Source organism: Eleutherodactylus coqui, chromosome 11, assembly GCF_035609145.1.
Source record: "Eleutherodactylus coqui strain aEleCoq1 chromosome 11, aEleCoq1.hap1, whole genome shotgun sequence".
In the NCBI taxonomy this organism is placed as follows: domain Eukaryota; kingdom Metazoa; phylum Chordata; class Amphibia; order Anura; family Eleutherodactylidae; genus Eleutherodactylus; species Eleutherodactylus coqui.
In genome coordinates this window covers 25,944,973-25,972,882 of record NC_089847.1, presented here as the reverse complement: position 1 = coordinate 25,972,882, position 27,910 = coordinate 25,944,973, and the positions used below count along the sequence as shown (strand labels likewise).

Here is a 27,910-nt window from a genome sequence, read left to right as displayed (position 1 = left end):
GTTTTTCAACAGCGTCTTACTGTGTGCAGAGCTGCGTTTTTATGCATTTTTGTGCAGGAACAATGTAAGCAACCAAGCTGATGGTGTTACAACTTTCCTACCCCCATGGTGGAATAGTAACCTGTGTGAAAACTGCAGTATTAGGGCTTATTTACACTAGCGTATATTGGCCACCGTTTTCACAGCCGGCTGATATACGCTACCATCTGAGCTGTCTTCCCCTTCCCTCCCCGGCTCACCTCCTCTCTCCTCCCCTCCGACTGTTTGCAATGGTCCGTAGCCAGCAATGAGGGGAAAATACGGGCATTACTAAGCTCCCGCCCCCTCCCATTGCAAACAGCCGGAGGGGAGGTGAGCCGGGGAGGGAAGGGGAAGACAGCTCAGACGGTAGCGGTTATCGGTCGGCCGTGAAAACGGCAGCCGATATACGCTCGTGTGAATATGCCCTTATTAGAGATGAGCGAGTATACTCGCTAAGCACATTACTCGAGCGAGTAGTGCCTTAGCCGAGTATCTCTACGCTCGTCTCTAAAGATTCGGTGACCGGCGCAGGTGACAGGTGAGTTGCGGCGGGGGAGAGAGAGAGAGAGAGAGATCTCCCCTCCGTTCCTCCCCGCTCTCCCCCGAATCTTTAGAGACGAGCGGGAAGATACTCGGCTAAGGCACTACTTGCTCGAGTAATGTGCCTTAGCGAGTATACTCGCTCATCTCTGTGATTTATGCTCCATCCAAGTGCAAAATTGAGGGAGTGGAAGTCAGTCAACCTCATGCGGTAGTGCCCACCATGGGGATCATCCATAAATCCAGTTCTGAAGTGTAAGTGCAAAAGTTTCTTGAAGAATGCTTAATCTGAATCCAGAAGACGCTTCAGTTTCCTAGGTCTGGTGACTGCTGAACTGGCATCGGTGCCAAAGGGTTGGATACTAAAGTGAAGGGCATTTTCTTTTCCAGTAGTAACGACAACATTCACAGCCGTTTACGGAGACGTTTTATTAAACGCACTATTTTTATTGCAATATAACTAAGATGTAACAACGCTAACGAACTGACATTAAACTGAGGAATGGCTCTACAACTGGAAGGTGGCCGAGGTTTGTAGCATGCCGTTGTATATAAAGGTGTTATTAAATATGACAAACTGTTTCGTTATTATCTTGATGGCTTCCTGTGCAGCAGTGCCTGAAATGAAAGCGAGAAACAGAAATAATTAAATAGGTTTATGTACCCAAGGAGAGTTAGTAAAACTCTACTATAGATTACAAGTGTGAAAGCCATAGTTCAACCCCTTATGTAGGTCCTAGGACAGCGGGGTTAATATAGCGCAGGCCCACATGTCCACTCCATACAAGGCCAGCGTTCTAACCATTTAGAAAGATGGAGGACAGCACCAGGTATACGTCTTGCTGTGCAGGAGGCCGCGGAGTGCCACCTCCAAAACATGCAATACACTGAAAAGGGTCACAGCATCACGAGGCGGACATCCAGGATTTCCTTTATGAGATGTGGTGCATTACAATAGACACTTTCACTTTATTGTGATAGACCATGTTTAATAAAAGCAGCCTATAGGAAGTCCTGGATGTCCGCCTGGTGAAGTAGTTAACCTTTTAAATGTCACTGGCAATGCTGACAGAGGCGTTTGAATATCCTGATTGGCCCTTCCCACAATGAGATCTCAAGGTGCCGTTCCACTGTCAAACAGCTCGAACTGCCCGCATCTAAATTTGAGTATGCGGGTCTGCGCCGATCCCCATCTGGTGTTGGATGTGGCGCTATAAATGCCAGAGATCGTGATTTAGTGTATGTATGTATATATATAAAAAAAAAATACTGTCATACCCTACTACTGCCCAAAAAAAATACTGTAGGAGGGGTAAAATAGCAGTGGATCTAGCCGGAATCAAGAGCGGGTATGGGGAGCAATGGACCAATGTAGAATGGTGCCAATTCTTCTATAAACAGGCCTTGCTGAAGAGCAACAGTGGGGGCCCATGGGATCGCTGAAACCTTGGCGCGTTGTATCTGACTGGTAGAGAGAGAAGCAAGTTCTCCTCTCCATTGAGCGCCATGATTGTACAATAAAACATGCCCCTGGAGGAATGGCCAAAGTAGCCCTGAAACTGTGGGCTAAAGTTTTGGAACTTAGCCGGAGGACAGCCACTGCGTTCTCCACTGCCCACAGGTAGTGCAGCGGCCAAGCACCATAGACCATTGTATCAGCACCAGCCAACGCAGAAAAGACATATCCTGCCCCAGACAGGTACGCCTTTGCAATAGAAGGTAAAGGACTGGAGGCGGCTAAAGACTTAAAAAGTTCTCTTCCTTAGCCAGAAGCAGGACATAATGTTCCCCTTAGTAAGGAAACAGGGGATTGCCACTGCAGAGGGTCCCCCGTGGAGATATGTCCTGGAGAGGTAAGTATCTACTCACCCCTTGAGAAAGAAGGAGAAGGGCTCCCGGGTTCCAGCAGTGTTCCCCCTTGCACGCACCTGCCTTTGAGAAGGCAGGGAGTGCTCCAGAAAGAGGGGGGGGGGGGGGAGGCTATGGCTGGCAGGTCACATTCAAGTTTGAACAGGCCTCCTTTTCTTCTGAGGCCAGGGCAGACAACAAAATCGTTAACTCTTTTCTGTTCACCCTCCTCGGCGGGATAACAGGGAGAGTCCTGCCTGCCTGTATTCCCTAAAACCAGGTGGTAGTTAAATACCAGCAACAAACAAATCTGCCTCCTACAGACACTAAGCTAAAACAGATAAGCTTGGTGCCTGCAGGAGGGATATAGCTAGTAAGAGGAGCTAACAATTTTTCTGCTTAGTGTCCGCCTCCTAGCGGCTGTGGCTATACTCGGTCTTTAGCTACGTCTCCCAATAATACGGATGCGAAATATAACTCGACCCGCAAAAAAAACAGCCCTCAGCTAGGTTTTATGATTTTTTAAAGTGGAGAGGAAAAAACAAAAATAGAAAAAAAAAGTGGGTGGGATCCTTGGGGGAATGAATAACATACATTCATTCTGAGATACAATCACTTGATCTTACAGGCCCAAAGCCTGAGGCTGTGCTACTGGGAGAGTCGGATGACAAACATTTCTCAGTTTTTTCTCTCTCGGTGTAGTCTTGGGGGTCTTACGGTATTTCATTGCCTTTATAATAGTGAACACGTCCGACATTCAGTACCTGCTAAGAAGGAAGCAATGGTGTGAGGTTCAGCAGCTCCGTATCGACAGCTGGAAAAGAAAGAAGAAAGTTTTACACCATTAGCATGGCACCACCACCAGGCATCGGCTTCTGACCCACTTCCTGCAAGACAGTTGTCCAGACCAATCTCATCACTCTCCAAGCACAGAACAACCTTACTGTCTGTGTAGCTGGAGGCACTTGGTCTATAGCTATATTTAGTGGCTCGCTCATGTCGTCTGCTGTCGAGTCATTCTACTGATGAAAACAAAATGTAGCATTGTGATGCGGTCAAGTGGTCGCATGTTTGAAGGATAGGGCTCTATTACATAACCATGGTTTCTGACTTTGATGAATAAAGAGGACAGTTCCATTTATAGAGAATGAGAGCAGACTTTGTCATTGAACAGATAATGGAGGATGAGTTCACCCGGACGTTGTCGGATTTGGTTTTTCTATGCGTATGAATAATGCTGCCTTTTTATGCACCTACATAATTGCTAGGGGGCATTTTTAGTCTAAAAGCTATGTCGAAAAGTGTGACCACCATTTCTGTGCTTTTAGATTTCAGTGTAATGGGTTAGGCACAGATAGTACTACCTTCCTGTCTCTTCCTGTAAATCATGCAGGCACAGATATAATCTCCCTGTCTCTCCTTTAAATAATGAAGCTACAGATAATACTGCCTCCTGTAAATGATGTAAATACAGATAGTACTGCCTTCCTGTCTCTGCCTGTATGGGATGCAGGTACAGATATTACTGCCTCATGTCACTCCCTGTAAATAACGTAGGTATAAATAGTACTGTAGGTATAGATATAATACTACCTCCCCGTCTCCCTCTGTAAATAACGTAGGTACAGATAGTACTACTTCCCCGTCTCTCTCTCTAAATAACATAGGTACAAATAGTACTACCACCCTGTCTCGCTCTGTAAATAATGTAGATATAGATAGTACTACCTCCCCATCTCTCTCTGTAAATAACGTAGGTACAAGTAGTACTACCATCCTGTCTCTCTCAGTAAATGATGTAGCATAGATCCATGCATATGGGGACATTGAGAGGCAGTGTCTCCATGCTACAGGAACTACAAAACAGAGAAGTCAGTGAGAAAGAAAATTCATGGCTTCTGCACTCAATAACTGAAAGATAAAGTTCAGAAATTGGATTCTACTAGGGGGATTGTTTGCCAAAGAAATGAGAAGCTTGCGCTACTATAAGGGGGAAGGGCAGCACTACAAGCATGAGCCACTTACAATTCCTGGATATAGTCATCCTTCACGCTGAGCGATAACCCGTACTCCTGAAGGTAAGCGTTCAGGCAGGTCTTCAGTTTCCCAAAATCACCCTCTACCTGGTAGTTATAAACACCTACAAGAGAGTTGTACACAGGATTGATTCCAGACTATTATATCTCATAGTGCTTCACTGACAGACAACAGAGAACACTGGAAGAATAGCGGAGGAGATCACTGGAAAATTAATGCATTTCCTAAATCCATTTTATAAAAAAACTGTGTAAACTTCGGCTAATAGGAAAATGTCCTTTACCTGGATATCTCCCATGCTGCTTATAGAACCTGTCCACCGCCCTCAGCATCAAATAGAAGACTATTTCATTATCTGGATTCTCCATAAAAGAAACTGGAAGAAAACAGAATCTAAGCAGATGTCAAATAATACAATTTCCACAATCCCCGTTATTTAAAGGGATTGTCCGAGACTTTTTCCTATTGATGACCTTTCCTCAAGGTAGGTGATCGATAGTTGATTTGAAGGGGTCCATTGCTTGAGATCCCAGAAGATCATCTGATCACCAGGCCTGCTGTCAATGCAAACAGCTCTGAAAGCAGACTGCTGTCCACATTGCCGTAGTCTGCCTTGGTACTGCAGGCATAGCTCCCATTGAATTCAATGGGAGCTGTGCCCGCAGTACCAAGCCAGACCACTGCGAGTGCTGACAACGCTGCTTCCATGCAGTCCACAATGACAGTGAGCCCAATGATCAGCGAGTTGCAGAGACACCGAGCGTCGGACTCCTGCAGATCAACTATTGATGACCTGTCCTCTGTGGGAAGGTCATCAATAGTAAAAGACTCGTGCAACCCCTTTAAGGGTATGTTCGTACGTAGCGGAAATGCTGCAACATTTGCACTGCCGAAAATTCTGCAGCAAAATCCACAGCATTTCCACATCCGAAACAGATCTGCAGTCGATCTCGGCCTGTCGCTCCTCTCACCTTGCAATCAGCAGCCCCTCACTGCAGCGCACGGAGCAGCCCTCACTCAGAAATTGCTATTAAAAACACTGCAGCTGCCAGTCAAGTGAAGCGGAAGCAGGTGCATTACCTGACCGCTGGCTGCGGCGCTTGGTAGTGGGCGCCATGTGAGGGATGTTCCATGCGCTGCAGTGAGGGGCTGCTGATTGTGAGGTGAGAGCAGCGGCACGCCAAAATCGGTTCCGCATTTCAAGTCAAAATCCACACTAACGTTGTGGTATTTGACTCTGTTTTTGAGTCGGAAATGCTGCAGATTTTGCCGCGGCGACATCATTTCAGGAGGCTGGCTGTTCAACTCATTTTAACCCTTTCCAATCCAATTTGTATCCCGGTTTTCCTAGGGGGCTTACTCTTTTTCTGCCGTTATACAACAGCGCTATCTGCTGGCTAAAGCCAGTACTGCATGAGGTGACACATTGGATAGGCTCCAACAGCAGAGAGGCTGGCAATATACAGTAAGAGAACCCTGACGGACGTCTTCTAACATTGGAGCTGTACAGCCTTAAATCATTATGTCTTCAGAGGTCAGACAGTGGATTGTAAAGGGTTAAAAACTAAGCCAGTAGGAAACTGAGCTATAAATGATGGTTCCGACACCACTAGTCAGCGTAAGTACCCCCCTATCCTGGACACCCCCTTTAATTGTCTGTCCACAATGACCATCAGTGATTATGTGGCGATATAGTCCCATTGACAAAATAACAGCATCATCAACATGGAAGCAGGATTACAAGCAGCACCAACCCGGTCCATGAGTTGTGTCTGGTCCTGCAGCTCAGCTCCATTCATTCAATGTACATGGGACTGACCTGCAATACCACATACAACCTGCTGAGATGTGTGGCACAGTTTCTGGAAGAAAGCAGCAATGTTTTGTAATCCTGAACAACTCCTTAAAAAGAGAACATTATTAAATCTGCAGCGTATCTTGTCTGGTTACCGATGTCATCCTTCTTAGCAGTGTCCTTCCCATACTCTTCAGCTAAGGATCTGCATCGGACTAATCGAAGGAAAGCACAATTCTTGCCTGAAAAATAAAGTCCCTTACATTACTAACACATCCGCAACTCAAAAATGCTAAATTACTTATGGCAGATGGACAGTTCTAGACAAAGTAAGGTAACCAGTTAATTTCCAGTTCAGCCTTATAAGGAGACACCTGACAAGAGGCATTAGCATGCGGCGCACCAGGTCACTTCTGGTCAATCCTTCTGCTTCACCCCCTTAAGGACCAGGCTGTTTTGGTTCTACAGTTAGTCCCCGACTTGCGAACAGGTTCCGTTCCAGTAGCCCGTTCGCAAGTCCGTTTTGTTCGCAAGTCGAACAAATGGTTGTATGGAGGGGATCGCGAGTGGATCCCGCTCCATACAACGTCGGGTGCCGGGTGCTCTTACAGCGGGCACCCGGCAGCAGCAGTTCCGACGAGCCGCGCCGCTTGTCGGAACTGTTAACACTTTAAATACCGCTCTGACATGTTTTTTCCCCCATTTTTAATCTTATTGGGAGTAAAAGTTAAAAAAATATATATATATATAAATCAAAAGATTTCTTTTAAATTTATAGCTGTTTATTTGTTTAATTTCTATATTTAAGCTAAAATAATGTATAGGAAAGGCCTCCTCATTTTGTCTCGGACGTTTTGAGATAGAATACGTATCGTTTTTATGAGATGTCGTCAGCCAGTCCCCTATGTCAGACTCAACGGATCCGCACACCGCCGCGGGGCATCCCGTTCGCATTAGAAGAATAGAAGTCCCTCCATTTCAAAAAGGACATTGAAAGTTTCAAAGAGGCGGGACTTCGTAGCCTTTTATACGTTAAAAAAGGGGAATCTGCAGATATTATTAGAGCAGGAGTCCAGGGACATACAGCGGGTTAGGAGAGGTTTGCTCTTCCTCCATACATAATTTTGGATTCATTACTCCACCTGAAATCACTAAAAGGGGCTAGAGGGCTCTAAACAGAAGGGTGTTTGGTGGAGAAGAGGGGTGAGGATTAAGATAAACAGAAGAAAGTAAAATGGGGTCGAATATAGAATTTAAAACTTGTTGAGTTGGTGGTGGATGAGAGTTTGGTTCCTGATTTACCTCTTCCCCAACTAGGATTTTGGGTGACCCCGGGGGAGCTGATGAGTGTAGACACCAACAGGAGTAGGGAGAGCTGTTATTTTAGTTTTGTCTTTGAGTTAGAACGACCTGTAACTGGACTGGCTAGTCACAGTGCGGTAAATTGCTCTTAAGCCTAGACCTAGCCTAATACGGAAGATGGAACAATACCTCTGTAGCGCCACCTATTGAAAGGCAGCGTTCCTGCAAGTCAATGTTAGGCTCTTTATACAAGCCTTGTAACAATGACTGGGAATTGAAAGTCAAGCCAGTAAAACACTGAGGGACAAACACCCCGAAACAGCTGTCTGTGTATGGTTTTTTGGCTTGGCTTTCAATTCCCAGTCATTGTTACAAGGCTTGTATATAAGAGTCTAAAAATGACTTGCGGAAAAGCTTCCCTTCAATAGGTGGCGCTGCAGAGCTATTGTTCCATCTCCCTTATTTGCATATTACCCAGAGAAGCATACATGGCCTTATAAACCTCCATACTCACTCACCTTCTAGGTGTTCTCCCTAAGGAGAAAAGATAGCGCTCCTGACCCACCGTACACGCACGAACACGCTTTATTAGGGTACACAGTGCCATTTGTTGGTCATTGTGTGAATTCCATTGGAGAGAAGGGTTAATATTTTAAGAGTTATGCCAAAGTACTACGTTATCCACAGCTTCTATCCACAGCTTAGGGTCTCCCCACTGATCCTGAGAAAGGGGGTCCCGTGTTCCCCTCTCTCATCACTGCAGTGATGTAAGACTGAATGGATTGCTGGTGGCACACACATTGCAGCCCGTTTGCATTTCAGTTGGGCCGACAGAAATTGCTGAGCGCTTGTACTCGACTATCTCTTGCAATCCCTTTGAATGTGAATGGAGCAGTACCGTGCATGTGCACCGAAACTCCATTCATACTCCTCCTCCCTGTGCGGGGCGGGTGAAGTAAATCCACAGTGAAGAGGAGGAGTGACACTGGACCTCCATACTTGGTAATCAGTGGGGTCTCAGAGGTAAGACCCCCACAGATCATAAAGTCATTCCCCATCCACAGCATAAGGAATAGGTCTTGATTTGGGGGTAACCTCTGTAATATGCTACATTGCAATGGCAGAAATATATACTGATCACAGGTGTGACAAGATGCCACGAAATATGGTAAAAACTTACAGAAAAGGCGAATGTCTTTTTCAGCTATGCATTCTGGGGGCTGCAACGAAAAAAGTAATAATACCGTATCACTGAAAGTTATTTCATGTAGCAAATACAAAAATCCTCTGAATTTGAGGTGAAGAAGTCGACCATAGAACAGGAGGAAAAAGAAACAAGACACTAAGTTACAGACTTACTCTGCCGACAGACTGGAGGAGTTTAGAAACATAGTTCTCCACAATAGCTGCATCATTTTTGGCTTTCTCCAGATATCTAAGAGGCAACAGTGAACATAAAGACAGACAGTTTTTTAATTGATCTATCCTGCCTCAAAACACGCAGTAATGTTTGTAAAAATACCCCCACACAACGCAAAACAATCCTCAATAAGCATCTCTATATTATTAGTTTACGATATCATACTTTGTGGCGAGTATATGGATGTACTTAAGGTTGGGCTCACACGGGTGAACCGGATTCTGCATGTGTGAGGCCCGCAGCAGACTCTGGCTGTAAGCCTGGCCAGCGCCCCTCTGTACCCGATTTACTCCTATTGCGTACAACCGCAGCAGCTCGCCATCGGTCATGTGCAGCACAGTTTTTTTTTTTGAATGTTTGTATTCTCCTTGCCGTCGCTTAGCGATGACGCAGTTAACCATGGCCCCATATGCAATGTTGATTGCGGATGGGCTGTGGGTCAGACGCCTCCACTGACTTCAATGGAGGCGGTCTGTGTGGAATCCATAGCAAAATAGAGCATGCTGCGATCTTTTCTCTGCTCGCGGGGTACGCAATTCGTATCCCAAGTGTGAGCAAAAAAGCGATTTTAAAAGCTTTTCAATGCCTGCATTTTGCCATGGACTCTGCAACTGGAATCTGGCCATGTAAGCTCCACCTAATGCGGTATTGCTTTGGTATTGTGTTATCACTTCTATTATATTGTTACCATCCCGCATGAGATCGTATCTGGTATACGGCATCTTCACTGAATTCTATTTATTGCTTTGCTTTCAGGAGGTTTTGTCAGGTTTCTAAATGCTCAGGCTGGGTTCACACGGGACGGACTTCTAGCAAAATTCTCATGGATTGGCCGCACTGAAAATCCTCAAGAATTTTGCTACAAAACCACAGCTGTGGATTTTGGAGTGGCTTCGCCGCGTGCATTTCCACTGCGGCCATATCTCCTCATAGAGAGGCCGCTGCAGAAAAAAAAAGAAGAATTGACATGCTACATCTTTAATTTCCACGCCACATGGCCGTCTCTGCACGGTTTGGCCACAGCGTGTGGACGAGATTTTGGGAGAATCTCGTCCACTTTGCTGGCTAATCCTGGGATTAGGAGCCGCAGGCGGAATTTTTGTGCAGACAGTCCGCACGGAAATTCCGCAGCAAAGCAGTCCTGTGTTAACCCAACCTTACACTATCTGGTCATTCTAGGACTTCTATTCTGCATTGATCACCAGTTTTCCAATCTGTATATCTGATTTTCAGTCCTCTCTGATGGACACAGCCTATTGTTATACGGTCTTCTACACACTACATAATTATTCTGTAAAATATAGCACATTAGTTGAAAGTGTTAAGAAACTCACACATTCTGCAGTTTAATGAATTTATCAGAGTTTGCAATCATATCTGGAATAGTTCCTCGCAGAGGCAGAGTGCCTTTCCCCTCCGATGCTGTAAACTCCTTTACTGCTCGAGCCAAAATCCAAAAATCTAAAGACTGGGAATAAAGAGAGATCGTGATAAACCTTTGTAACGGTCAATACGTCTTTTTACTGACCTTCTGTCACCCACCAGCACCACACAGTGTGATTGCAAGGAACCAGTGGGTTCCCATAGCAGTTAGAAGCCTGACAAAGGCCTCCATATCTGCCATGTAAATTGGTCTATCAGACCGCGCTTCCTGCAGATTCCAATAGGCTGCTTTATAGGCATAGTAGAACAAACTTAGCGATCAAATGAACTTCAAGTCTCTTTGAGGGACTAAAAGAAATAGCTTCAGAAAGAGGGTCAATAAAGTTTAATTAAAAAAAAATTAATAAAAAAGTTAAATAAAAATACATATTTTTCCCTGCAAAAATCCTTTTAAAAAAAAAAATGATAAAATACCAAAAAAGGGTATAAAAAAGGTAACACAAAATATGAACTGCCTTCGTAACAACCCAAACAATTAAAATATTTTGCCATTTATCATGCATGTTGAACAGCGTAACACAATTTTAAAAAGTAACGCCAGAATTGCTATTTTTATTTTGTTTGCTTCCCCAAAAAAATTAAACAAAAAAAAAAAAAAAAAGATGAATGCAAGGCGTTTTAATGTAAAAACAGCTCGCATCACTTCGGAATTTAAGGGAATTCCCACCGCGATGACAGCTTCTCTTTAAACCATTTGCAGCTACAGAACGTGACAATGAAAGCTCATTGCACGGCTTTTCTCATTGTAGCTCCTAATGCCACTGTAAGGCCTCATGTCCACGGGCGGGTCAGAATCTGTGGGTGGAAGCCCGCAGCAGAATCCCACCCTGCCCGCGGCAAGAGGACATCACTTATCCGCCCGGATTTTCTGCGTGGCTGTGCGGGTCTTCCATCTTCTCCTCTGTGAACGTGGGCAGGCACACCGCCGCACATGCGCAGCGGTTTTTTAAAATCTGTCTTTTTCGCGGGATCCGCAGCTCGTCCGCATTGACAGCTGGGGGTGTGCCGTGGAACGGACGGCTTCCATTGACTTCAATGCCTGCAGGGTCTGCATCAAAATGGGGCATGCTGCAATTTGTTTTCTGGACCAGAAGGTCCGCAAAACAAACCTGCATACTTTATTACGCTGCAGACGCCCATATCGCCCTATGGACGGCTTGAACTGCAGATCATTCCGCAATTCAAACCCGCCCGTGGATATGAGGCCTAACTTGTAGTGCCTTTTAATATTTCCAATGCTGCATGTCTATAACATCCAAGCAGTCTGGTGGGCCCACAGTGTGGTCCATACACCTGCACTGCTTGATCACAGACAGGTGTATGTGCAAATCATGGGCAACAGAGATGATCCAGGCCTGCCCACTGAACCATTCGAGCACTACTGAACATACAGTGTGGAAGTATTAAAGGCAATTGTACAAGTTCTGCTGGCATTAGGCACTATAACAAGAAAACCAGCAAAACAAGCTCTACTTTCATGTTGTGTAGCTGCAAGCTCAGAAGAAGTGGGAGGTTCCCTTTTCATGAGTTTTTTCGCTCCGTGGGTTTTACCTGTTGCGTGAGGTTTGTGCATCGCTCATCATTAAAAAGGTCTTCAATGTTGCTTGGGACCTGAGGGAAAACAAAAAGGCAAGAATAAGAGATCCTAAACCAACAAGGCATATCATGAAATGCTGAAGGGCCCAAAATGGTATATTATATTTAATGGGTTTGTACAGTTTTGGACAAAGCAAACTTATTCCAATGCTTGGTCGCTCAGAAGGAAAGGGTTAAAAACTAAATTTTCCATTTCATAACACTTTTCTGTATTATGGTTCTCCCGACCAGCTGAATATCTGGGGGTTGGTTCCTGTTACTGGGAGCCACTGATTGCAGGTTTAGCCACATCTTGAGGCTGTGTTCCCACGGAACGGAAATCCCACAGTTGGTCCGTAGCGGGACCACATGGAAATTCTGCAGCGAAAGGCCGCTTCAAAACCTGCGCCATTTAGCATGGCTTTGAAGCGGCTTGTCCGCCTGTATTCTGCTGTGGAAATCTCTCCCCATAGAGAGAAGAGCGCCGCAGCGGAAGTGGTGATACAATTGACACGTTGCAAATTTGAATTCTGCGCCGCATGTCAGTTTCTGCACGGCTTGTTCGCATTGTGTGGATGACATTTTTGCAACTCTAGTCCACTTTGCTGTTTAGTCTCAGACTTAAGAATGCCGGTGGAATTTTCGTGGCAATTCCGCCCAGTGTGAACCCAACCTCAAGGAAGTCTGCCAGCATAATTTACCATATCTAGATAGTTATATTTAATGCGCCCAAAAGAGAGAAATGTAACCAGCCAGATGAGTTGGGCAGTGGAAGCACCCGTTGGATGGTCAGGGACTAATTTACGAACTGAATGAGAATCACGCATAAGTGGATTTGGGAGGATTGGGAGGGCAGAGGATAAAAAAAAAGGTACTGCTACATTCATCTATTTTGGGCAGATTATAATGAATACTTGGATATGGTAATTTATGCTGACAGACTTCCTTTAAAGCATATCTACGAGATATAACAGATGTTTTTCATATGTGCAAGTCCCACCACTGGGACTCTCACCTAATGGGAAAACCCAGCTGCAGTCTCCATATACTTGCAGAGGTAGCTGCACTTGTGTATGGTCCTCTCCACTGAGGTCTACTGGGGTCACATTTTGCACTTCTGTGGACATGCCTTTAATGTCTAAGGTGAGAATATCCAGTTAAAGGGGCTGATTTCCATCAGGGACCCTAGTCATAGTTATGGAATATTCTGGAGTTATATTATACTACAAAAGTAGTTGGACCTCTATGAGTAGAATGGATCGTGCCTTATTAGCATGTCACGGGTCCTAAACCATGCTGCAGACCCTTGGGGATGTCCGCCATAGTTTGTAATGTGAGCTGCACACTATTGGATATACGGGTTATGCTGTCCATCCCAAGCGGTCCATCATGAAGTTCAATGCATCGGCCCGTCTACAATGATGCAAGGAGCCTCATCATTGGGCAGTTGAACAATTAAGGGGCGTTTTATGGAGTAACAAATCACATGACTCCATCTTCACATCAGATGGTGGTACCTGGGTGTGGAGGATGTCTGGGGAACACCTTGTGTCTGAGTGTCTTGTGCCAAAAAGGAAGTACGGCGAGGGTCCGTTATGGTCTGGGGATGGTTTACGTGACATGGTCTGAGTCTATGGGGTCTAGTGGCAAGAAAAATGGAGGTGTAACTTGATATTCTAGACAATAATGTGCTACTGACAATACTCCTGGAATGGTCAGCCATACTTCTAATAAGACAACATGCCTTCTCATAAATTCAGTGAAGTTTTACATTGGTTTGTGGATATGGACTTTCCAAAGTTGGACTGAGTCCTGACCTGACCTACTGAACATCTCTGGGATGAACTGCAACATCAAGGTCCGGAAATAGGAATAGCATTCATTCTCTGAAAGGACTTGTCAGATGTTTGCAGGATGAATGGAGGGAAACACCAGCTGAAGTGCATCAGACATCAGTAGAAAGTCTTCCAGTATTACATATGGAAGTAAATACCACTTTTGTTTCCTTCTTGTCCAATTACTTTTGGTAGGACAGTGTAAACCATCAGATATGCGACCTATTTGAAAAGGAACTGGCATGTATTCACTTCACTGGGCACCGGTTGTCCTTGTGTAGTGAACACAGGATATTTTATTGCACAGGATAACCTACCTTTGTGGTGTTTAAAGCGGTATTCACATTCTTCACAGCTTCCTCAAAGTTTTCCTCATCTTCAGGGACTCCATTCTCATTCTTCAGGATGCCTGTGACATCGAATGGACAGGTGAGATCCAGGGTCAGTCTGTGTAAGAAGTCGCATGGATAAAAGAGGGACGTACCTTGTCTGAGGAGATCTCGGAAGGCTTCTTTTTCTTTGTAACTCTTGGGTATCTGTCCTGAGTTCTGAAAGAAAAGTTTGTTGGTAGGAGGAAAGGAAAGATGCTGGAGACGCTGCAAAGACCTAGCAAGAATCTTACCTCTTGACGCCATTTCTCTAAGAACTTGGCCACCACAATAACCCACGGAGTGTGACTGTGATCCTGTGGATGGGCATAAAAACAGCAATAAATAAACTTGGATAGACAACAGCAGAAACAGATTGTGTTATTGTGCGTGTTCTTCACAGTTTTTATATTCTGTACTTTCCTAAAGTCTTTGCTAATCCAGAGCCTATCTGGTCCTATTACTGCCGTTAGAGGGATCCCTCTCCCATTAGGACATGGCTTTTCTTAATGTAAATTAACAGTCCATCAGGTATCTTGAAGTTGAAAGCCTGGTGACCAGCTGGGAATTGCCAGTCGACAACTGGCCACAGCAGCCGCGATCATAACGCTGTTGGCAGCTATTAACCATTTAAATACCACTGTCACTTCAGACAGGAGCATTTAAATGGCCCAACACAGAAGGGGGAAGCTCCCTCTGTCTCCCGAAAAGCACTTCGGCAATTAGATTGAGAGGTGCTGTTCGGGTGTTGTGACAGCCTGGGGCTGTGGCCCGTCTTGATAGAATCTCTGCAGAAATACAACATACTGCAATACTGATGTGTTCCAATAGATTGTTTATACAATCAGACAATCACTAATTCAAGTCTTTTGGTGGTTAAAGGGAAAAAAAAAAGTATTTGTATTTCATTTTAAATTATTACTTTACTACATTTAAAATTTTTATTACAAAAATAAAAATATTAAATTAAAAATAAATAAACATGGTTGGTATCGAGTATCTGTAAAAGTCCTAAGCAATTGAAATCAAGTATTACTCGTCCCCTCAGAAAACAATGTAAGAAAAATACACAGCATCTTTTTTGGTCACCTCGTCTCAAAAAAAAAAAAAAAAAAAAAAAAAAGGTTTTAGAAAACGCAATCAAAAAGTCTTAGGTACCCCAAAATGGTACCAATGGAAACTACAGGTTTTCCTTCAAAAAACAAGCCCTCATACTAGGCCATTGATGGAAAAATAAAAACAGTTATGATGCTCAGAAGACTGCGATAAAGTTTGTTTTTTTTAAGACTTTTTAAAAGTAGTAAAGCAAAAAAACAAACAAACAAAAAAAAACACTTCTATAGACTAAATATCCCTGTAGTTGTAAGGAACCATAGAATAAGGATAGAGTCATTCTTGCTGCACCTTGTACTCCATAAGAACAAAGGCCTCCCCCAAACAAGCCTTCAGTAGCGAATAACGTTTCTGTGGCCAAACTATAGCATATTCATACATAAGTTGACCTGCCAACACTGTATGCTTGTCTAGGAGAGGGCAGAATGAAGAAGGTGACAGGTTCTCCCTAAACACATAAAACAAGGTAACACCAACAAGTGAAACTTCTAAATTCTAGTCAATGATATTGAATTAAATACACTGAAGGATCCCTGCATTAGGAACGGCTGGGGTGCGACATCTTATGATCAGTAACACGGTACCATATGATGGCCACATCACGATCTGCTCTCAGACATTATGCTGGCCTCTCCTCTGCATAGGTGAAGGCAACTTTTGGCAGTCATGGGTCAACATGGTGACTTGAGTAACTTTGACCGCAGGTAGTTCATTGGTGCCCGGAGGTGTGCTGCCAGTATTTCTGAACTAGGTCGCACTTGTTGGCTGTTCCTGAACCGTAATATCAAGAATGTACCAAGACTGGTTGAACCATGGACAGAAAGAAGATCACAGAGCGGCAGGCCATGTGTGGCTGATCCTAGAGAAGGGAGCTTGTGGCACGTTGTTGTCGTTGTGCCACCAATGGCCCAACTAACCCAGCAAAACAGCAGCAGGGAAGTTACACAAATTTCTACAATGACCACGCGGTGTACCTTGCATCAACTGGGAATCAATAGCTGAAGACCAACAAGGGTGCCCCTGATGACCCTGCATAGTTTCCAACAACGTCTTAGATGGGCCCAGGAAGGAAGTCAATGAACCTCGCACACATGGAAAAAGGAGTGACGAGTCCCGTTTCCTGCTCAACCATATGAATGTACGTGTTCCCATACCGCGTAAATAGCATGTAGCGGTATCCCATAGGTGCATTTTGGGGATTTAACAGCCTGGTGATGGCAGTGTCATAGTCTGGGGTGCATGGCCTAGGACCGTTGACCATCATACCACAATCCTTGAATGGTGAACACTACAAAGACCTGTTAGCTGACCATCTGCACCCATATCTTCAGGAAGTCTTCCCCCGACCACAATAGCAAAAGGACAATGTCATCAAGCTCAGATCACTAGGGAGTGGTTAGAGGAACACGACAATGAATCCTCTACACCGCTGTGGCCCCCAAACTCGGTCTGTAACCCGATTGACATGTTTGAGATAGGCAGGAAAGGGCTGCGAGATCTGCTCTCACTAATCCGCGCGCGCCAACTGATGGAGCTGCTTTAGCGGCATGCGGCGAGTGGAGTATGAAGGAGAATTCACCACCTTGTGGAATCTGTTTCCCAATGTCTGAAAGCAGTGATCACCCAAAAAGGTGGACCAAACAGTTATTGAGGAGTTCCTAATGCAGCGATTGTCCAGTGTGTAAGGATGTGCCAAATACCTTTCTCTCCATATGGTCCAGGTCAAATAACTGGAGATGCTCCCTGAGCTCGGTGAAGGGCAGGTCCAGCCGCAGATCCTCCAACGCATTATCAGGATGAGATTCTATAACTGAAAGACCAAACAACTGGAATAAATCATCGGATGAGTGTCCTGCCTGAAGCCGTAATATAGTAGTCAGCTGAGGTGTGCTGGTCTTGTACACAGCTTACAGAAGCTGTATGCAAAATTACAGGGTCCATAGGGGCCGACAGATCCTGAAACCATGCTATAAAATGTAACAAATGTAGCAATGTCGACTTAGGCCTCACTCAAGGTGAGGGAAAATTGGGGGACCCATAGGAGTGGCTACCAATAGGGAAAGTCACCATAACTACAGAAAGAGCTGAACAGAAAAGACTCTACACAGAGGGTGGAAATGCTCTTTAACCATTTCATGAAGCAGCTGTTTTTCTCTCCCCAATCTTTGGTTTCTGCACCTCGCTTTCAAAAATCATAATGGTCTTTTTTTTCTCAACATAGCAGTCCGAGGGCTTGTTTATTTATGTGCCCAGTTATATCATTTTTTATTAAATGTACCAAATAATGTGTAGGAGGAAAAAAACAAACAAAAAAAAACAAACACACTTTCACCAACTTTGGGAGTATATTGTATTATTATTTGATTATGGGGGATCTAAATGCCGCTGTCGAAATGGACAGTGGTATGTAAAGGGTTAACAGTCGCGATCAGCATGAACTCTGATCTGGGTGTCTGTCAAAGACAGCTTACACCGGCCGTGTATGGGCTCGGCTGCTGGTCCCACTCCATACAAACCCCACGCACCGAGGACGTACATATCCATGGAGGGTTTAAAGGGGTTGTCCCGCGAAAGCAAGTGGGTCTATACACTTCTGTATGGCCATATTAATGCACTTTGTAATGTACATTGTGCATTAATTATGAGCCATACAGAAGTTATTCACTTACCTGTTCCGTTGCTAGCGTCCTCGTCTCCATGGTGCCGTCTAATTTCAGCGTCTAACCTCCCGATTAGACGCACTTGCGCAGTCCGGTCTTCTCCCTTCTGAATGGGGCCGCTCGTGCTGGAGAGCTGCTCCTCGTAGCTCTGCCCTGTCACGTGTGCCGATTCCAGCCAATCAGGAGGCTGGAATCGGCAATGGAACGCACAGAGCCCACGGTGCACCATGGGAGAAGACCTGCGGTCCAGGGGGTGAAGATCCCGGCGGCCATCTTCGCAAGGTAAGGAAGAAGTCACCGGAGCGCGGGAATTCGGGTAAGTACTATCCGGTTTTTTTTTAAACCCCTGCATCGGGTTTGTCTCGCGCCGAACGGGGGGGGGGGGGGAGGGGGCGCGATTGAAAAAAAATAAAAAACCCGTTTCGGCGCGGGACAACCCCTTTAAATATGCAGAGTACATTTGAGAAAATAAGCACCCATTCGTAAAGATCGATAGACGGAGCTCTTACCGGTATGTTCTTTCACGATGATCCTCATGTAACCAATAAAGCCATACGTCCGGCAAACCAAGAGAGGAATATTAGAGTTCCAGAGGGTTTCAGCCAAACGCAACAAAGTGCTGGAAAAGAAAGAACGATCCGTGAGATTAGGAGCCACATAATAGTCATACAGGAGGAGCAGCCGTCTGCAGGAGGAGCACAGACCTGCCTCTCAGAGCTGAGTGCAGGAGGAGCACAGACCTACCTCTCTGAGAGCTGAGTGCAGGAGGAGCACAGACCTACCTCTCTGAGAGCTGAGTGCAGGAGGAGCACAGACCTGCCTCTCTGAGAGCTGAGTGCAGGAGGAGCACAGACCTACCTCTCCGAGAGCTGAGTGCAGGAGGAGCACAGACCTACCTCTCTGAGAGCTGAGTGCAGGAGGAGCACAGACCTACCTCTCCGAGAGCTGAGTGCAGGAGGAGCACAGACCTACCTCTCTGAGAGCTGAGTGGCAATTACTAAAGTAAACTTGCAGAAGAAGGACGGATCGTTGTCTAAAAGGTCATCTGGAGTCTAAAAAAAATATATATATATAAATATTACATAATAGAAGTCTCCTATGAGCTATGCATGCTATCGTCTAGACCAGAGGTCCCCAACTCCAGTCCTCAGGGACCACCAACAAGTCATGTTTTCAGGATATCCTATAGTAAGAACACCTGTGGCAATGTCTGAGGCACTGACCATAATTACATCACCGATGCAATACTGAGGAAATCCTGAAAACATGACCTGTTGGCGGTCCCTGAGGACGGGAGTTGGGGAACACTGGTCTAGAGTAGTAATCCGGATTCTATTGCTCTCCAGTAGTTGCAGAACTACAACTTCCAGAATGCCTGGACAGCTACAGGCTGAGAATTGTAGATTTGCAACAGTTGGCTGAATAACTACAATTTGAAGACCATCAATCTACCATGTTTTCCCAAAAATAAGCCATATCCCGATAATAAGCCCTACCCTGAAAACAAGCCTTAGCTACACTACATGAAAAAATAAAATACTTACCTCACAGGCACGTCCCGGTCCCTCTCACTGCTCCAGCAGTCTTCCGTGTAGTCGTCACCGCTGAGAGAGTATGCTCTTCCTAGTAACGTGGTTTGAATACCCTGCCTCCAGCAAGAGATTGCTATGACTGGCTCAGGACGGCGGCCTCAGCCAATCACAGCCAGAGCTCAATGAGCCAATCACAGTCATTCAAGGATGTCATTCATTGAATGCCTGCGATTGGCTCATCAAGCACCAGCTGTGACTGGTTGAGGCCGCGATCCTGAGCCAGTCATAGCAATCTATTGTTGGAAGCAAGGTATTTAACCCACGTTACCAGGAAGAGAATGCTTTCTTAGCGCTGAGGACTACACGGAAGACTGCCGGAGCACGAGCGGGACCGGGACGCCACCTGCTAGGCAAGTATTAAGACACCCCCGAAAAAATACCCTGTGCCTCTTTGGGGGCAAAAATTAATATAAGACAGTGTCTTATTTTCAGGGAAACACGGTAATGTGTGTGAAACTCATATATAGAGCCCCATTACATTCCCCACAGAGTGCACCCACCTCCACTACGAAGTTGCCTGTGACATCTTCATTTAGCTCTTGCAATAGTTCCATGGCGGTCTGCGCCCGGCTCTGGGTAAAAGAAAAAGTAAAAAATATCTAAATATAAAACAGATTTAAAATGTCACGCAGGCCACTAAAACAGAAAGAGGATGTCCTTATATGTAGAAGCTGATGGCGGCATTGAGTCACTGACCAAGGAGATCATTACTGGGGAGGGTGGCAACTGCAGTTAGAAGATGGTGGTATACATCCCTTATAGTAATCCTCTTATGTCCCACAGCAGCTTAGCACTATGAAGACACTGAGCAGGCAGGGGGTGTCAGATATGAGAAACTGCAGCCTGAGAGCTAAAAGGAATCAAGCAGACAAGGGAAAGGGATCTCCTCCATCCAAGATGGATGGGGGCCAAGTGGGGCTTTGACACTGCACGAAGGTGGCTATAATCTGATTGATGGCAGACTGCGGCTTACCTGTCCAATACTTGTTTTAAGGAGGAAAAAGCTGTAAAAGAGAAGAAAACATTATAGAACATGTAAAGTAAGACCGGATGTCATTATCTCTCACTACAGTTCAGTTTGGGGATTTCAGCTTTTCGATGAGGCACATAGAGGCGCTGACTTCATAGAGACATGGCAGCGTACAACACAATGGGTTAAAGGATGCCTGTTGTCTAAGTTACGCCAGGAATCGTCGGCTGTGATTTGTTCTCGAGCGCTGCGGGTCAGAAAATCACTGCAGCGCTCACTGAAATAAATCGCAGCTATCGCATTGAATGGCTTTGATTGGTTCATTGAACGCTGCAGTGATTGGTTCTCAAGCGCCACGGTTCAGCCAATCAGAGCCAGCGCTTCTTGGGGGGTGGGGTTTTTGAACCCCTGATAAGGAAGCACTGGCTGAAGACTACAGAAAAGTGTACCGGAGCTGCAGATGAGACGTGCAGCGATGCCGGCAGCGCCTCTTAGGTGATTTATTGTTTTGGTTATTAATGCAGGTAGGGTTTATTTTCGGGATAGGGCTTATATTTCAAGTTCCCTTGAACATCCCGGCAAAATCGTGATATCGCAGTGGGAAAAAGCAACGATATCGCACAGAACACAGCTGTGATTTTCTTGCGGCGATATTGCTGTCACTCGTGTGAAAGAGGCCTTAAGCCGTAACTTTAATGGGATATTAACCCTTTTTTCCCCTTAAATGCGTGTATTTTGGACTAACAATTTTTGCAATAGGGTTTAATTAAACATTTTACAGTGTTGGTGTTCTGCGGCTTCTACATATCACTGTATACAGACACTGCAGCAGTCTAAGTGTCACTGGGAGATCTGCGAGTGACGCTGCAGTGACGGGTTGGTTCTCAGCTCTTCGCTCTCCTGCATGTTATCAGCTAATTGATGACCACAATAAAAACTGTGTTATGGTCATCAATTAAATAAGAACAAGCAGGAAGAGAGCGCAGAGAGGAACTAAGCGTCGGTCCAGCCTTGCTGACAGATCTATTAAGCCTTTCCAATCCGTTGTTCGTATGCATCAATGACTTTTCTGAGTGATGGCTGCTCCATGTAAAGCCATCTTTAGACTGCAGTTTCTGTATACAGCGATATGTAGAAGCTGCAGAAGACGAACGGTGCAACATTTTAAAATTAAAACGTACGGAAAAAAAAACCCACAATTGTCAGCCCAAAATGAATGCATTTAAGTAGAAAAAAAATGCTCCCGTAAATCCGTCCATAGCCTTTAAACAAGACTGTCAGATAGATATTGCACTTAAAGGGAACCGGTTACCCCCTATAAACACCATTACCTAAGTTATAGAGCTTGTAGGATATTTCCCACCGAGTCCGGGGGTGTAATTTTATACTTACCAGGCTTCCCCCGGGCACCTGAAGTAGGTGCTCCATCGATCGGCGTAAGGCCCAATGTTCACAGGCGAATCGGATTCCACATGTGGCCGAGGACACTGCGGATCTTCTGCTTACCCGTCTGTGTCTTCTATTTCTTGGTCTGCGGATACGTCGGCCAGCGCACATGTGCAATATGTTATTTTATTTAACTCTTGCTTTCCTACGGAATCCGTGGCCTGTCTGCAATTCAATTGCGGATGGGCCACAGTTCGGACGGCTTCCATTGACACAGTCTGTGCGGGATCCGCACTGATTCGGTCCGGACCGAAAGGTCCACAAAACAAATCTGCATGCTTTATTTCATTTGCGGACGCCCATGTTTCCCTATGGATGGCTTGATTGCGGATTCCGCATATGTAACCCGTCCGTGGACATTGTGCCTAGCTCTTTTCCTTCAGTCCGCGCTGTGGTAGTGCATGCGTACGAACTGAATGAATAGCCATACTGATAGGCGAAGTGCCGACAGTGCAGGAACAGCGAGCCCGCTAAGAAATCCACCGCCGGACCTCTGCTCTAACCACCAGACCTTGGTTGATGGTGCTCATAGGAGGCGACGGGGTCCCTTGGGAATAAAGCTCACTGTTACACTGACTTACTTGTTGCCGACATCCTCGCCTCGGACCACGTTACCATCCACAATGGTGAAGGAGCCGATACCTGCACAAAGGTGAAAACAGATCAGAGTGGGACATGCAGAGGGGGGGGGGGGGGGGCACACAGACTATTGGTTCACGCAAAAAAAAAATGGGCATGTGAATATCATCCTAGGCCATTATGTACACCGTCCGTGGAACACAGCCCGATTATATGCCTGGGTGAGTGAGCATTTACCGTCGGCTCCAGACGCTGTACTACCGGCTGCCATAAACATCCCCATATTCCTACCGCCACTGCGGCTCCTCACTCACCCGGTAGTACCAAGTTCTTCAGGATCTCAGCGCCGGTGGCGGTGGCATTTATCAGGCACACATGAGCCGATTCTAGAGCTTCCTGGCCGTGATCACCCCATAACCTGAAAGAGAAAAGCAAACACGTGTAAAACACGGACCCCCGTCAAGAGAGAGATTTTTTTTTAATTTTTTTTTAAATGTCTAGTATTTTCTTCATTGTCGCTTTTTGTAAGAATTGGATTTTTTAATGCGACCGTATAATATGTGGGAAAATGTTATACAATCTACGTGGCGAGAAATTAAAAATGCAAAATGGCCATTTTTTTGGAGTGGGGGTGTAAGGGGTGCAGTAAAAACCACATATGATCTTGGTTCTATAGGTCAGTACTAGACATGAGCGAGCCTACTCGGTAAGACAGTTACTCGAGCGAGCATTGCTCTTCTCAAGTAACTGCTTAGTGATCCGAGCAGGCTCGGGGGTGAGCGGAGCGGAGCAGGCTCGGGGGCTAGGAGAGAGATCTCGCTCACTCTTCCTCCTGCTCCGTTCTCCCCCGCCCCCCCCCATAGCCCACCCGAGCCTGCTCGGATCACTAAGCAGTTCGAGAAGAGCAATGCTCGCTCATGTCTAGTCAGTACCCCAGCCATGATACCAAATTTATATCGTTTTTGCTTTTACATTATTTTGTTATACAAAAGTAGTTTTCTGTCGCCAACTTCTGACCCTTTCATCGCCGGGGCCGGGCGAGGGCTTGTTCTTGAAACTAGTCTCTATAGATATCATTTTGGGAAACAGAAGTCTTTTTGATCACTTTTTATTCCAATTTTTTGGGAGCCGGGATAATAAAGAAAAAAAAACAAAAATGCAATTCTGGCATCCTGTACTTTTTTTTTTTTTTACGTCCTTCACCGCGCAGTCTACATATTGGGATATTGTAATAGTTTGGACCTTTACATACGCAGTGACACTGTATGTGGGATTTTTAAAACTAGTGAATTTTTTTTTGTTGCAAGAATGGGCAGAAGGTTTTTTATTTTAACCTTTAATACTTTTTTCTTTTTTTACTGTTAAAAAGTTTTTTAGTTTTTTTTTTTTTTACATTTTTTATTTAGTCCCCACGGGGGACTTGAACTTGCGTTTATTTGATCACTTTTCGGTTCAAAAGAATTTTTATTAAACATTTTTGAACATTAACAAAAGGTAAAGGGAGTTGGGCAGGGTGGGGATAGGAGAGAGCGGTCGTGAGCGTTCCTCAATATAGTGGAGGAGGCGAGGAACCTTCCAGATTGAGCATTGCAGTCTATTAATTCGACAAACTCACAGAAAAAGAAGCTCGACCCTCGGGGGGGGGGGTTACCGAACTGCAGATAGACTTATGTCAACTTAACCCCTAATGGACCGAGCGGGGAAGTCTGTCTGTGCTGGGGTGGGCCAGTTCCATCCTGGGCATCTATTTGGGCCATCATGCACAGGTCCTATTAGCTGTAGCTTTTCTCATCCCTCCCAGTGGGTTCCCCCACCCGGCCAAACTCTTATAAGCCTGCTCTCCTGGCAATAAACCTGAGCTTAGGGTCTCAACAGATAGACATTTAGGGGCCACCAAACAAATACACAAACCGGGAAGGGTCTCATCAAGAGTTGGACATAAGGGGGAAGGAGGATACAGAGGATCAAGTCCGGGCCCTCTAAGTCCTGATCCCTCCATCTCAGGTGGTGCCCAACTGTATCCACCTACCAAGCCCACCTGAGGACCTGAAAGCCGTCCAGACCTGCGAGGTGCAGTAGTTCCTTCTCCCAAGCCTCCGGCTCCTCGAAATCCATGAGAGTGTGTACCTCTACCCACATTATCTGGGTCGGGGGAGTGGTGGAGCGCCACAGTTTCGAGGTAATCTGTCTAAGGCCCCCTGTCCACGGCAGTAATCACGCCAACCCCCTGTCCACGAGCGGAGAATAATTGCGATTCTCCGCTCGTGACCGGCAATTCGCAGCATGCTGTGAACTGCCCTGATTCTCCGCGGTCAGCCTATCAGATTAGGCTGACCGGGGGAGATTTGTCTGCGGCTCCTGCTCCCAGGCGGCGGACAGGGGGCCTAACTGCTATAATGAAAAGTCAGAGGAGACTCCTCTTCGCTTCTCTCATCCATCCGAGGAACTATTTGATCACTTTTGCTATAGACTGCAATACATCAATATTGCAGTATATATCAATTTTTGATGCTGCCTATCAAGCCCCGCCATGGGCATCTGAGCATGGCAGCTCTAGGGGCATTCAGTAGACTCCAGGCTGCTATGCTAGCCTATCGGCACCCAACCATTGCATAGAGGGGCATGACAATGGGGTGTGGGTAGGGGTCCCTCTCTGCTGCTATAACTATTTAGATGCACGGTCAGCTTTGACCACGGCATCTCAGCCGTTAACTGCCACCGGCGGCCATCAGCAACATCCGCAGCATCAAAAACAGTCAAAATTTGCATCATCAGTGCGGATTCGGAATCAAAATCACCTGCAGATCCGCAAACGAGTGCGGCCCACCGCCCCCCTCACCTCACCATCAGCAGCCCCACGCGGAGCAGCCCCCACCGCCCCCCTCACCTCACCTCACAATCAGCAGCCCTCACTGGCCCCTTCTACCAATTGCTGCGACTGCCAGTCAGGTGGGCGAATCATTAGACTGGCTGACTGCGAGGCGCGGCAGGACGAAATTATCTGTAGAAATCCCGCTACGTGTGAACATACCCTAAAAGCGAACAAAGCGCCAATGAGCTTGTATGACCAGCGCTCCATTCAGTCTCCTCCTCAATGAGGGGGGTGCAGTAACCCCGCAGCGAGGAGGACGGGGGGCGCTGGACCTGGCAGGGGTCGCAGTAGACACCCCACGATCAATATGTGGATAGGAGATAAACTGTAGTCTTAGTACTCCTTTAGGCGGGATCACATCACCAAATGCGTAAACCGCTGCTGCGCGAAACACGAAGAGTATTACCGCTGCGGAGCCGGCCGATCGCCATGAATGGCAGCGATTTTAGATTGCGCAGAACAGCGCATCTCACGTAGTATCTCGCGCACGCCATCACACGCCGTCTTCCTGGTTTCTATTTCCCGCTCTGTCGCTTTGCGGCATGTAAGCGCAGCCCGTCCGCCATGTAATTGTATATTTACAGCACTGATTGTGGCATCACACGGGCGATATAATCACGCAATGCGAGAGCGAGTATAAACGCGGAATTACGAAACCAACGACTGGTTTCCTTCCCATCTGCGATGCGTTCACTCATGCGATGTTGCGCAGAAAAAAATATCGCGCCACGTCCTATTTTTCTGGGTCTATCTTTCATATTTCCCTATGGAGCCTATTTTTTATCGTATCGCAAAACACGAACTTGCGATGATTTTCCTGCGATGCGATTTTAACCTTAGAAAGTCCTATTCGTTTTCACGTTAAAAAAAAAAAAAAACAACGGTAAAACCGCGCAAAAAAAAAACAAGAGAAAAAGCAGCGCTGATGCTCAAAAATTGCGAGAAAATTATAATACATGGCGGACCAGAACACGCTGCGTTCTATTTTGTGCTCGCGTAATACGCAAGTGTGGATGAAACAGCGTAAGGCCGGCTGCACCCCACCGGGTTTCAGTTGTGGAATCTGCGTTCATCATGCGCTCGGAGACGATCGGCGGTGTTCCGCGTCTATTGAAAGGATAGAATATTTGCTGATCCGCTCAGATGAGCGCACAGCGATTGCGATTCACGTAAAACAAAATGGCAGCATGTTCTGTTTTTCTGCAGAATCTGCACGGACGGCTTCCGCGGAGGTTAATGGAAGCCGTATGACCCGCGGCCCATTTGCGGATGGGCTGTGGGTACCCGCGTCACCGTCTAACCCGCCGCCCATCTGCGGATCGGCTGTGGGTACCTGCGTCACCGTCTAACCCGCCGCCCATCTGCGGATCGGCTGTGGGTACCCGCGTCACCGTCTAACCCGCCGCCCATCTGCGGATCGGCTGTGGGTACCCGCGTCACCGTCTAACCCGCCGCCCATCTGCGGATCGGCTGTGGGTACCCGCGTCACCGTCTAACCCGCCGCCCATCTGCGGATCGGCTGTGGGTACCCGCGTCACCGTCTAACCCGCCGCCCATCTGCGGATCGGCTGTGGGTACCCGCGTCACCGTCTAACCCGCCGCCCATCTGCGGATGGACTGTGGGTACCCGCATCACCGTCTGGCCCGCGGCCCATTTGCGGATCGGCTGTGGGTACCCGCGTCATCGTCTAACCCGCCGCCCATCTGCGGATGGACTGTGGGTACCCGCGTCATCGCCTAGCAACGGTGTGGGGAAAAACAAATAAAAGAAAAAAATCAGTACTGCATATGACCAACGGCGAGCGTCCACGGTCACCCGCCAAACAGAAAAGCGAAGGTACGCGGGTGACCGGACGGGGCCAGAGCCGTGAACGAACTTTCGCTCGTCACGCGGTTGGTGGGCGCGTTTCCACAAAACAACCGCCACTTACATTTGCTCTATTGCGCCACAATCCGGACGATGGCCATCCCGCGCAACACCACCCTTATAGAACTGTAAACATGACGGAATTAGGCACCAATCCACAGAACACACGTCCCATAGCAGCCATGATGCCCCCCACTGGATATACTGTGTACAGCAAATCCCTCAGCTGCATGCAGGGACACTATAACAAGGGGGCACACTGTCCACCATGCACATATAGCGCATCTCCACTACCTGAGCTGTCTGTCATACTTCTGCTCCTTCACCACCGCTCCCTGCGCCATGATTTGCCCCGGAAGGAATAACAAATCAACTAATTCCCCCCTGTCACCAGCAGGTGGCGCGCACGTATATACCGGTCCATTTACAGCTAAACTACTAAATAACAACGTCAGCCACTAGATGGCGCTCGCATCACGTCAAACAAAATGTCCTTGCTAAACCAGCGCTCAGAAAGCGCAGAGCTGATCACGTGCTCGCATGTAAATAGCCGGCAGATGGCGCTCACGTCACATGGTCACAAGGCGGGAAGGATCCTCACCTGTGAAGTTGTGTAATATAATGTGG

General features: G+C 46.5%; 1 protein-coding gene across 1 annotated transcript; it reads right to left on the bottom strand.

The window, feature by feature from the left end:
- Nucleotides 1-975: 975 nt before the first annotated feature.
- Nucleotides 976-27,660, bottom strand: NAE1 (NEDD8 activating enzyme E1 subunit 1). Its single transcript, XM_066583128.1, has 20 exons — nt 27,578-27,660; nt 22,859-22,962; nt 22,547-22,607; nt 20,523-20,553; nt 20,050-20,121; nt 18,930-19,009; nt 18,467-18,576; nt 16,998-17,107; nt 14,439-14,501; nt 14,301-14,364; nt 14,134-14,225; nt 11,958-12,017; nt 10,298-10,431; nt 8,903-8,978; nt 8,724-8,763; nt 6,397-6,483; nt 4,730-4,822; nt 4,435-4,549; nt 3,174-3,223; nt 976-1,179 (listed from the first exon to the last, which is right to left on the bottom strand). The coding sequence occupies exons 1-20, from the start codon at nt 27,625-27,627 to the stop codon at nt 1,070-1,072; spliced, it is 1,602 nt and encodes a 533-aa protein (XP_066439225.1). The 5' UTR covers nt 27,628-27,660; the 3' UTR covers nt 976-1,069.
- Between the last annotated feature and the right edge of the window lie 250 nt (nt 27,661-27,910).

What these genes read in the sequence shown, in the direction of transcription:
- NAE1 (XM_066583128.1), bottom strand. Translation starts at nt 27,627, where the DNA reads ATGGCGCAGGGAGCGGTGGTGAAGGAGCAGAAGTATGACAGACAGCTC. An exon ending in CCGCTTTAAACACCACAAAG is followed by an intron (nt 12,018 to 14,133) that starts GTAGGTTATCCT and finishes GTTTTCCCTCAG; the next exon opens with GTCCCAAGCAACATTGAAGA. An exon ending in AAAAGACATTCGCCTTTTCT is followed by an intron (nt 6,484 to 8,723) that starts GTAAGTTTTTAC and finishes TTTATTTTTCAG; the next exon opens with GCAAGAATTGTGCTTTCCTT.